The sequence below is a fragment of the Anabas testudineus genome, chromosome 1 (assembly GCF_900324465.2).
Source record: "Anabas testudineus chromosome 1, fAnaTes1.2, whole genome shotgun sequence".
In the NCBI taxonomy this organism is placed as follows: domain Eukaryota; kingdom Metazoa; phylum Chordata; class Actinopteri; order Anabantiformes; family Anabantidae; genus Anabas; species Anabas testudineus.
In genome coordinates, this window is record NC_046610.1 from 14,963,088 (window position 1) to 14,975,859 (window position 12,772).

Consider the following 12,772-nt stretch of genomic DNA (forward strand, 5'->3'; position numbering starts at 1 on the left):
AAAGAGATCCTGTATATGAAGTGAGATTGTTTGGAGGTCATGTTGTTAGATACAAGATACAAAAGAAATGACACATATGACTAAAGCACACAGGATTATGGCATCAAATGAACACAAGCAGTAAACTACATTGGATGTCTCCTTCAGTTGGGGACTGGGGGACACTTTCCTGTCTTTGCCCATTAGCCCATTTTCTCACTGGTGTTAAAACACTAGCGTTTCCTTTGCAGTAGAAAACGGACCATGTGTCAGCACCTGTGCAGCCCAGGATCACTGCTGAAATCTATGATCGTGTGTGCTGAGAGTCGGTCCGTCGTGTTTGACTCGTTTCATTCATCCAGTGCTTTTAAACCTGGATTTCAAACAGACTACATGTGTGTGTGTCGCCCACCTTGTGGTTCACCTCCCTCTCTCCCCGCGGGTCAGAGCCACCTGGAGCCTGGCGCACTTAACCTCACGGTCCAGGTAAGAGGTGGCGGCATTGACCAGCTGCTAACTTGCTTTTAGCATCAAGTCATAGAGTTGAATTTGTGTTAAAATACCTACTGTGTGTCTCCTTTAGCCGCTGTATTTTGTGTACATGACCACCAGATCTCCACGAGGGCGGTGGCTCACTGCTAGCTTTAGCTTTAGCTTTAGCACCAGTCGTGCGCTGACTAAAGTAATGATGACACACTAGCTAACGTTAGCTGACCCACTGTTTAGCAGCTAATTTTAATGCAATAATTATTTTTAGCGTGAAAAATGAGACGTCACTTTGTCACCTGGTGGTGAACAGGGGTCAGTTTCCCTCTACTGACTTTCTGACTTAGTTAAGTTAATGAGTTTTAATGGCTTTAGTTTGTGTCTGTGTGATTTTTGTGGCTAATGGTTTACAACTTAATCCTACAAAACCCACACAGCCAGAGGTGAATGACACAGCACCATAAACCGAATTTATTACTGACTGAATCACTAGTTTGTCATTTTTATGACTGTATTTTTCTAAATTAAATGTTTCTTTCTTCTTCACACATGCTTTTGCACAATTCCGTACCCAGCCAAGCCAAGAAAGTGCTGTCACTGCAAGTCATGTAACATTAACTCATATTAATGGCAAAAAGTAGAACAAGACTTTTACTTGCAGGACTCTGCAGGCCCAAAATAGCTTTTCTAAATTTGCTCTCAAAATCATTTATGGGTTGAAATAAATTCAGGTAATTTAAAATGTAGGCGTACCTTGAAGAATATCTATTGTGCATGCAAGAAATTCAAGTTGGATTTGACTTTTAAAACGTATAAAGATCAAACCTTCAAATTGTACATTACAGGTGACGCAATGCCCCAGAATCACATCATCTTCGAGGGTAGAAGAAGAGCGGCGCGTCACCACACCTGTAAAGCAAATGGGCCGATCCCAGGCGCAGGTTTGGTTAATGGACCTATTGCTCCCGATGGCTGCAAAGCTGCTGCCCCCTCAACCAGTGAGAGCACACCAGCTGTCACACCGACCGGTACCAAACCACAGCTCGTGCTTAATGGTTATATCAACCATAGGTACAAGGGCAGAAATGCAAAATTAGCACCAAATGAAGGACGAAGGACTTCAGCTGTGACTGATGCTTCAGCAGCTGCCAGGGCAAGTGGTGGAGGAATTCCAGGTGATGTCTCAGTCAATGGGGTCACCACTGTAGACGCGGATGCTTATTCCCATAATTCTGACCAGATGACACCAGAGTACCGCCTGTCAGCAGCAATGAAGAATAAGAGGAGCAAGAAATTCAGACGTAAGAAGAGGTGAGTTATCAACATTGCAGCTGCTTTGAATAAATCATTCGGTGTAAAATGCACCTTCATTCATAATTACTCAACCCTGTCAGTCCGCTCTTCACTATCTGACTGAAATATCAGATGATGTAGTCTATTGCATTGGTGGACATGGAAATGTATGTGGAAAAATACATCTGTAGACTGGATATGTTATACCGTAGTAGAAGAAATACTGCCTAGTTGTCTTCTGAGTATTTGTGCCAACAAAGTATCAGTTCACAGGCTGTTGGTGTAGTAGTACAATGCAGTAGTGCTGTGTTAAAGCAGTAGTTTAAAATTTGGAAACGCCAGACTTTGTCTCATTTTTATTAGATGCTGAAATCAGGTTGAGATCTATCAATCTTTTATAGAGACACCAAAGTTGTCAATCCAGAGAACTGCAAACTTCGGTACTTCCCACCACAAAAAGAAGAAAACTGGGAAAATGAGATTCAAGACAGCACACTAACCAACGGGGAAACTATGTGTTTTGGGGTCAAACCCTATGGTAAGGAAAACCTATTGAAACCTAGTGTTGCATTGATACCATATACAGTTAGTTGCATTTTTGTCAATTTTCTGCTTTGACTGATTCTCGTTTAACAGCTTTGAAAGCAGTGTCATTAATTTTGATTGTATTGATGATACAACATGTATGAAATACACATATACACAGATGGAATTTATATTTTGAGGATTAAAGTCAGATCAAAGCACAGATGTCTTCTTTGCCTCCACAAGGGCCAGAAGATGTGCTCCAATTTGCTTTGAGGGATTTCACCCTTAAGCAAAGGGACACAGTGGATCTGCCAGCGACGACCAGTTACAGCCCTGCTGTGCACCACCCAAACCCTGTTGAGTGGTTATGCTGCAGAATAAACCCCGAGCCTGACCAGTTTGCGGATGCAGAAGAGTAAGCCATACATGCTGCTGTGTTAAAAATAGTTAAAATCAGTGTTCACGTAACATATGAACTGTTAGCTCTTTAGTTAGCCTTGCTGATATTGTTGTACTGATTTTCTGGTCATGTGATCTATTAGAGGATCTTGAATAACATGCTTAGAATATTTGTTTAACCAGCATCTGCCTTCGTTTCCACATTTAAAACGTTAGAAGAAATTCGGTTTAAAATATATTCTAGGTTAGGATCTATGCAAAGCTTCAAAATCAAATAGGTGAACTCTAAAGCAACAGGGTGGAGTCCATTTAGTTTTTTTAATCACAGGTTTTATTTCATTTTTTTAAATTCAGATTTTATATTTGTTTTATATTAAGTTATTAATTTGTTAGACCTTTGTGATCTTAAGAATTGATTTTAGTTAGTTAACACACCTTGCTGTTCTCCCGGCGAAGTGTGACCAGAGTGGTCATGTGTTTGCTGTTGGATTTCAGTGCTTCATAATTTTGCTCACCTTCCAACAACTGACATATTTGTTTTTATCTAAAGTTGCCTGAAGATGCCTGAAATGTGAACGCTTTTCTTTTGAGCTGTAAAATCAGTTTTATATTTTGTAAATTGAACATGTTCAGATGAAGTAGCTTTTTCAATTTGAGACATTCAGCCTAAGAAATTATGGTTTGATTATATAACAACCAATTGTTGTATGCCTGTTCAATATTAACTTTAATTTTCACAACTGCAATAAAACAAATTTTCTTCTAACTTGTGGTGAAACTGAATATTTTTCTCCACTAGTTCAAACAATAATCACCTCTCTGACAGAGGGTGTACCTCCTGTCTCCGATTTTCATCTCCGTCCCATAACAGCACATGAACCAATAGATTCGGCCAGTGCCTGGTTTTAATCTGACTGTTGTCGTCAGAGATTTTATAGGCAGTGACAGCTTTTGGCCACTAGATGGAAGAATTGTTGTACAATTTGTCTTTGTCTTGAGTTATTCCATGCACCTTGGGGAGTTCAGTGGGTTCATTCCCAAGGACTTGGGAGATGTGAGCACTTACTTGCATACTGCTCACACCCCTTGTCTCTCTGGAATTTCATTCAGAGAGCAGCTAAAAATGGAGTTGCAGGCAACTGTTACAGAGTTGATTAATGCCACCTAATAATACTAAGTCATTCATGTCCACAGACACAATTTCAATAATTGATTGAGGTCATAATCTCTGTTAAAATCCAGTGTCATGTGCTCTGAGGAGACTTTGTAGTAGAATTCTAAGCAGGGTTCTGCTTTTTTTTCTATCAAGCATAAGTACGCAACATCAGATCTATCGCTATTGAAGTCATGATGTCTCTTTTGATGTTCCACAGCCCCGTGTGAGAAATTCATTGTTCATGTTACTGTAGGGGCCAATGTGACTGAAGGAGTGGTGATAATAGGAAAAGATGATGGTTTACTTTATCAGATGTTTGCAGACGATGTTGATTGGGTTTAGAATAGTGTCGAAAATTAGAGAAACATGACACAAGGCTTTCTAAAATACCATAGATATGATTCTGTCACTAAAATATGCACTTTCAAAAAGAATAAGTGGAAAATGGAAGGACAGATAATTGTCTGAATGTTGATTTCTGCTTGTCCTTATTTGTTTGCGGCATTTGTTTCCAAGATGCTGACCCATACTCAGTGTCATTGTTAATTTACACTAGAATGATCATTTTTGGGGGGACTTGGCAAAAGTCCACTCTAGAGCAGAATTCACATATGTTATTTGTTTGAGCACAGACATTTTAATAAATATTTGTGAACACAAATAACTCTCTGAAATCCAGAAACCGGGAAACCCAAAACCAAATTTGTCATGTCATCATGCAATTAACTCTTGTAGCTGCTTCTTTGTCAGAAGTGCTGAATATTTACTATTTGTACAACCTTATGACTTAGTGTGTTTAAAAGTATTTTTTATTAAAAAATGCATGTTTCCTAATTTAAAGTCACCATCAAGATTATCAGTCTTTTCACAAAGCCCATCTGTTATTCATTGTCACTGGAGCAGCTCACATTCTGGTGCACTCTCACTTTTAGCTTTGTGAGAGGCTGCATCACGCTCACAAATCCCGACTAAACCAGCATTCAGAATCCTAAAAAAGTGTATTTGCTTTAGCATTCAAGGGATTTCCTGCTAATGCTACAGCAGCTGTAACAGTCTTGCATTACCAGTTTGTGGGGGTTGTAGCAGAGTTCAATTTTTAACAAATTGCATGTTTCATACATGTTGTAATCTCGGTGAATGATTAATGCTCCTATGTGTCCCAAAGGATCATTTCACTACATCCTGTGTTTGGACAAATAATCAAATACACTGGAGGTCTATACTGACCAGCCCTACTTACCCACTATAGGCACACTGCATTTGCGGTATGGCTCAAGTCCAGCAGTTCAGCAAGTTCCACTTTTTAATATGAGAAGAACAGTGACATTTGTACAGTATCTGCCCACAGATACTTTGATTGCTGTATTACATACACAATACATACAAAAAACAAAACTGAAAATATTCATCTGTAACAATTTAATCAGAATAACTGATAAAACCTTAAAGATTACCATTTGGAAAACAACTACTCGGTGTTTAACTTAAATTTGCTTTATCCAAAAATTCAAGTGTAGATAGTTTTAAATTCATCATGCATTCCCTGCCCTGTGTTCATGTCCAAAACCATAAGCTGTCCAAAGCTTTTTTAAATGTTTGTCTTGAGAAAGAAAGGAAAGTTATTTTCTACGAGACATAGCCAAGAAATTACTAATATTATTATTATTATTATTATTATTATATCTTCACTATTGTCTTCAGAGAAATACTGAAGTTGGATCATGAGCAGAGTTGCCAGAGAAAAAAACCCTACTAAGTCCTACAGTGGACTTTAGATGACTGAAACCAAGTCTTGTGGACTGATGAGTCCAAGTTTGTGGTAAAGAGAAAAAATACAGTAGAGAGATCAGATGCAGAGTTCATGAATAGATGATAGATGCCTGCCTAACACTATCAGTAAAGTATGGAGGTGGAAATGTAATGATCTGGTGCTACTTTGGCAATGGGAAAGTGGGTGATTGGCATTGTGTGCAAGGCATCTTGTTGGGGATAACTTCATTTTTCAAAATAGCTTCTGTGTATAATATACCTAAAAATGATTGTTGATTGATTAAAACCAACAATACATAAGAATACATTCTTGTGTGGGTGTTTCCCATTGCAATCTTGCAATTGTATATGAGAATAATGTTCTCATAATCTTTCATGTCACATAGTCTTAGTAATCCAAATGGGACTATTGATAAATGTCCAATTACTTCACCACTGGGAGAAAGACGACCAAAGGAATTATTCTGTTTCCTCACATCCTTCTATATAAACAGTATCCAAAATGAGCTGTATCAGTAGGATTCTGTCCCCCTTCCTCCTCTTATATGACCTCCCGCAGTGCATGATAAATTGCACACCCAGTACAGACAGGCAGCTAGGTCTGTATTTCTCCTCTGTGACTCACCTCCAGTCATGGCTTTTTCATCTCCCTTCAGTGTATCCGGTCATTTTCTGTGCCTTTTCTTGATTGATCTTGTAACAGTATGTTGACAAGTACAGGAAGATGCCTGTGGTTAGCCAACCACAGCCAGAGCTGACCAGTACAAAAACAAAAAATAAATAAATCGACTGTGCTGGGGAGTAGGGATTCCGGTAAATTGGAACAATTATCTGCAGCCTGTGAGTGAAAATTGGTAAAAGATGGAAACTACAAGAACTTTGGAAAATTTGCCTCAGTCAGGCTAGATCCATGCCAGTGTTATTTAATTTAGGGACTTTTTTTCACTGAATTGAATTGAGGCAGCATTAAATTTAACAAGTTCTTGGCTTTTTAATTCTCCAAACTCTCTGGAAATGGTGGATAGTATTTAATGGCTTGTTAAAGGCTGTGAACATATAATTGTTCTGAGGCTCCGTAAAGGCATTTGTATCGTTTCCAAAGAAGAAGGTTCGTGGTTTCCTGTCATTGTGACTTGACCCAGTAGGAAGACAGCCAAGGTGTAAAGATGTGGGTGACAGACCATTAAGAAAAACATGCACATTGCCTGTGGAAATAGCTGGCAGTAAGCAACTGCAAAGGTTACAACAACCTCATGAGCAAGCACAACGTTTCTTCACTTTGTGATGAAAGAAAACAGTGCTGCAATGCTTCGTCATTGCTTCCAACTGGATGAATTTGTTGCATGCTAAATCATCTCTAGGCTTTTATTTTGTGCCAAATTATTGTTATTTGTGTTTATGTTTCAGAACTTGGGGTGCTCTAATTAAATTGTAGCATTTTGTTGTTTGTGGGTGGACTGTTCTGAAAGAAACCATTGCCACATCTGGTGATCAGGGGAAAGGCAACGCATATTTTGCTGAGTCAGACTGATTGGAATCAGGAGGTGTTTGCCTGGGGTGAAATCCTCACCATATGGTGAAACTGGAGCATACACATGTGTCTGTCTGGTAAATTCACATCCTGTGTGTCACTGTAATGTCTTGTCGTAACATGGTTGGTTTTATTAGTGTACACTTGAGGAACTACACTTGTTTTAACAGCAATATGCCCGACTTGAATAATTGCAACATACTGTATCTGCTTTGCTCAGTGACAGTCCAGCGTGTACAACTTTCTAATATTATGGAATAAAATCCCATAAAATCAGACATTTCCACAATGAATTAATACAGAAAGTGCCAGTGCCAGAATAATTTGCCAAGGTTGTGGGTACATTTTATGCCTAATACCATAATATTTAAGAATTAGTGTGGCTTGTTTGTCTCCTTTTGAGAAACTTGTAGACTTGGTTCATGCAGCCTCAGATTAGTTTTGCTGTGGTTTTGACTTGTTTGTGTTGTTGTCATGGCCTCCACCGTAATATAGGAGTAATCACTGCTTCTTAAATTCACTGCAGTTTCTCTCCGGGGTCTCAGTATTAGAAGCTACTGCGACTGGTGTATTCAGTGTATTCCCTTTTTTAAACTGCAATATCATTTTTTGTAGTATTTACTTTACACTAAATCTATCAAACGGGTCTACAGCTAATTATACATTTATCTGACAGTCACTGGACTGAAAAATGCTAATAAATAGTGCCCATCAAAGTTCACTTGACATATTCAGTCAAATTGTTTGCAAATTTAATTTTGAAATCACAGAGAATAACAAAACTTAAAAAGAAAATGTTGCTGGAACTGTGGTCTTTCATCTTATTTAAATCCCAATTGTTTTAGTGACTAAAAGTGAATGTTTCCTTCTGTGTAATAGATTCTTCCAGTATTCTTACGCTAAAGCCTTACAGTACTTTAAGGTGTCAAAGGAGATAACGTCTTCTTAAGTCTCCGACGGAACACCCAGTACTTGAGGGGCATTTGTCACCTTGCAGGAATCATGGTTTGCCTGCAGTACTGTGCCAGGCCCAGACAGAGGCAGTGTTTATCAGCCATTCAACTGCTGACCCTCTGGCCTGTTGGGATGCTGGACTTGTAGTCCTGTGAGGACCTGCTTGTCTGGCTGCTCTACCTACCTGTCTGCCTCCTACTTGCCGACCTGTATCTGTCGTCCTACCTCCTAGTAGTCACTTGCTGACAGCCTTTTTGTCTTCTTCTCAGCTTGCCTAGCTATGTCAGTGCTGTCTCCCTGGATGTCTGCCGTCCAGTTGCATTTTTTGCCTTTCCTCATGCCTGTCAGTCTTGCTGCAGTAGCTGTCACTCTTCATCCCACCCCCCCCCCCTCACCCCCCCAGGTTGCCTTTTTTTTCTGTCTGCACAGTTGCCTCTCTGGCCGTCTGGCTTCCTAGCTGGGAGATGTCTGGTTAGGTGCTGGATAACAAGCAACCCGCAGATCCACCACTCGCATACAAGAACTGAGGGTGGGTGAGACAAAGGAGGAGGAGGATGTGACAGACGAAAGGAGAGATAAACGGAGAAAAAGGAGGAGGAGAGGAATAGGCGAAGTGCACATACACTAAGAGAGGTGGTAGAGAGGAATGAAGACATGGAGATAGCTGTGTGTTAAAGAGGAACAGAAGGAGCCAATGAAGGGAGGATGGATAGGTGGGAAAGGAAAGTGGAGCGACTGAAAGAAACAGTGAGACGAGAGATACTGTTTATGAAGAGGCAGACACTGTGCTGCTGTTTTGTTTTCTTTTATTGTTTTGTTTTTTGTCTTTGACTGAATTAACACACAGTCGTACTGTTAGTCTGAAGAGAAGAACTGTGTCTCTGTGGGGACTTCACATGCACAAAACAGACACTCATTCTGTGTCTTTCACACCTTCTTATGCACATGCACATGCACATGCACACCCACACAGGCAGTCATGTAGTGTCAGGCTCCTGGATCTCTGCTCACAGTCACTGCCAGAGTTACACATTTACAGCTCATTTGTATAATAAGTGACTTTGACTATAGTTAATCTCATCTGGCAAACTCAGACTGTAATATCTCTTTTTCGGCATGAGGTTGTGGCTAAACATTTTTTCCCCTTTCAAAAGGAAGATTCTAACTCCTCAGTAGCCGTGAATCCTGTGTCTTAGGTCTGGAAAAGTCAATAACCAATTTGTCAATCAACAGAAAAGTATTTTTGCCAACTATTTTAATAATAGTTTCATTATTTTTAAGTTATTCCTCCAGCAAATATGTAAATGTTTAGCTGTTTGTTGTGTGCTTTAGATGCATTAAAAATGTATCTGTAGATGTAAGCTTGGGTTTGAGGAAATAGTGATGGGCAAAAACGTAATTGATAAGTTTACAGAAATAATCAACAGATTAATTATTCTAATCTAAATGGTCTTAACTGTTGAGTCAACGCCTCTCTAAACAGACACTGCAAATATAACCTTCATGTGGGTAGGAATTGTTGCAGGACTGTTTTAACATTAAGTAGGTGTACTGAATAAATAGGCAACTAAGCGTGCAATGGATTTGGTAGAAGGTCATGTATAAAAATGTCCAACTTGCATATTTACTTAAACATGTTTTGTCTTTTATTCACTGTAGAATGATTGGCTATAGCATTAGCATATGCTATTTGCTTAGTTTGTCATTGTGTGTGCGTGCTTGTAGGTGTGTGTGTGTGTGTGTGTGTGTGTGTGTGTGTGTGTGTGTGTGTGTGTGTGTGTGTGTGTGTGTGTGTGTATGAGAGAGAGAGAGAGACGGAAAGGAGGAGAGCAGGAGTGTGTTCTGTCCTCTGCGTTAGTCTTTGATCAGCAGGGCTGAATGTTGAATCCTCATTCTCCACATTGCTCTCTGGAGTGATAAGAGGAGTTGTAGCTAGAGTTAACACCTCCCACATCCATTTCTACAATACACAAACACACACACACATAAACACTGTGTACACCATACATCACCGAGGAATCTGCCCTTTTAAAGATGAATTACATTCACTTTCCTGTCTCTGTCTGCCTCTCCCCTTTTCTTACACACACAATCTACAAACTGAACAGACTACTATACCGAGTCCAAGGTTGCCCAGCTCTCCCGCCATCCATTCAGAGCAACTTAACCCTTTTTCCACCCTCATTCCTCCCTCATCTGTTTTGGCCCATGTGTTGCCTTTCCATGACTTTTGTAGCTGTGGTCAGTGCATCCATCTTTGCAGCTGTATCCACAGTCATAACTAACCTTTGGAAGGGGAAGGCCCATCCGACAGCACATAACAAAGGAATGTGACCTGACTGTCACAGCTGATAGAGTTATCTGCAGCCTTGTGTCTCAATGTGCACCCTAGCAGTAGCGACTGGTGGAGCTCAGCTGTTTCCCGTTTTATTACAGTATCGGGTAATTATCTTGTAATACAAGTCTGACTTTGTAATATTACAGCATTTCTCACAGTAAGAAATACTTGACTCGTGGGCCAAAGTGAAATTGCGGGTGGCGGTGTAGGAAACACATGCTCCAAAAAGATTTTTTTATTTTTTTTGCTGATGACAAGCCACAGCTTTCATTTAGCAATGACATTACAGTATGTTTTTGGCCATCTGCTGTGTTGGGAAGTGGCCTGGATTCGGTGGTGACACTTCCTCCTTAAGTAAAATTGCCATGTCATTCACATAGGATAACATCAGTGGCATGTGGGCATGTTACATATGTTAGGTTTGGTAAGTTTGACTCTTTTTGTTGAACTTAGATTTGGGTTGAAAAGATTTATAAGAATATAAGGGAAAACTAATTGTTTGTGATTTTCCTTTTAAGACATTAAACTAGACGCTTTTATTTCTGGTCAGACGAAAGAAGACATTTCATTACCTCTATTTGAGCTTTGGGGATTTCTCATGATTTTTGAATTTTTATTGACAAAACATCCAAATACTTGTGAAAAAACCTGACTGGAAATAATTCAGTAAATATCTGGTAATTGCAGCCTTTCTTTTTATTTATTATTTGTTTCAGTAACATGAATGATAGTAGACATAGTTCTTGAGTTGTTGTATTTTCTTTCTCTGACTTTTGCCAATTCAAACTATTTCACTTTAGCAAATGGCCACCTAACCAATATCATCCATTTAAAGTCAATAAATCCATCAATACCTTAGAAGATAAAAAATATCATCCACATACTAATTAACCTGGGCATGTTTTATCTTGATCCCTGTCAAGGACCTCTCTTAGCACGATACAGTGACGTAAAACAGAACAGTCTTCCACTGAATTTTGGCACAACGCGAGCAGAAAAGTGGGCATCTGGTGAAAACGGCACCTCTGTGCTCGTGGCGTTGTAACCTGGCACCGACTGCAGAGAGATGGCAGCAGGATGGCAGACAAACAGGGGGAGCGGGCACTGTATCCAGGACGAGCAAGGTCGCCGGCAGGTTGATTGAGTGCTTGTAGGTGTGGGTGACCTCCTTCGCTTCCCCTCAGTGGCAAAAGAGAGAGAGGATAGGAGAGGAGGGAGTGAAGCGCTCGTAGCGCTTCTGTCTGTCCCACTTTCTCTCTCTCTCTCTCTCCTCTTTCTTTCTTTCTCTGCCTCTGTGGTCACACTCGCAGACAAATCTGCTCATACACTCATGCATTTACACAGTACAGTACAGTATACTCACATGCTGTACTTGTATTTACTACATTCCTACATAGGGTGGACATGTTGAGTCTACTTTGGTGTGCCCATTTACTATATAGCACCAAAGTGACGCCATATCATGTTACCATGTTAAGTTCATCTGTGACTTTCTCTTTGTCTACTTCTCAGCCTTGATTCAGCTTGTTCACAGGCCACGTTATTGTTCATTAGCACAGCCGTGGTTGGCGCACAGCGTCGATCACACTTAATCACTGTGACAGACAAGCAGGTTGGTGAGTCAGCGGGCGTGCACGTCCGTGTGTATCGTGGGGACTACCACTGAAATGTAACAGGCAGGCTTAAAACGCGGCCCCTTCATGTGATAACGCGAAAGGCTGATGGGGGAGGACGGCAAAGAGGAGGAGGACAGCAAAGATTTGAAGTAAAGGCTCAACATTTTAAGACTTAGGCGTGTTCGCCTTCTTGCCAAGAGTCAGCTGAGAAGATGAGTACCACTCTCATAACTGTAAACGAACTATCACCTTGCAGCAGCTGGATAGCTTAGCTTAGCTTAGCATACTGGAAGCAGGGGTGATGCTCACAAATTAGCATGTACGTGCCAGACGCCTTTGGACAGAGCAGGACCTTTATAATGTGGTAAGAAGAACTGGCTGCTGTAGCTTCATATTTAGCCTACACACATCTGAGACATATACATCTAATATATGAAAGTTGTCTTTTAACAACATACCCATTGACATTTTTCTTTTACCTGATGTTTTATAGATTTTTATCTCATTTGGCCTTGCAGCTCTTCCTCCTCTGTCCTTGTTCTTCAACCTTTTGCTTTTGTTTGTGTCGTTTTCTCCTCTCTCTATCTTTTTCCTCACCCTTTCTCCAGTCTTTACCTTCAGGCATTGGAACAAGCCTTTAAACTCCCACTCCCACACCCCTTGTTGGCCTCTATTGTTGTGTGCGTTTGTTTTGTTTGTTTTATCTCCTCATGCACAACCCT

At 40.3% G+C, this 12,772-nt stretch overlaps 1 protein-coding gene across 1 annotated transcript; it reads left to right on the forward strand.

Moving 5' to 3' along the window:
* Window positions 1–253: 253 nt before the first annotated feature.
* LOC113162260 lies at window positions 254–3,418 on the forward strand. Its single transcript, XM_026360313.1, has 4 exons — window positions 254–465; window positions 1,311–1,776; window positions 2,160–2,296; window positions 2,530–3,418. The coding sequence occupies exons 2-4, from the start codon at window positions 1,319–1,321 to the stop codon at window positions 2,703–2,705; spliced, it is 771 nt and encodes a 256-aa protein (XP_026216098.1). The 5' UTR covers window positions 254–465; window positions 1,311–1,318; the 3' UTR covers window positions 2,706–3,418.
* Window positions 3,419–12,772: the final 9,354 nt, after the last annotated feature.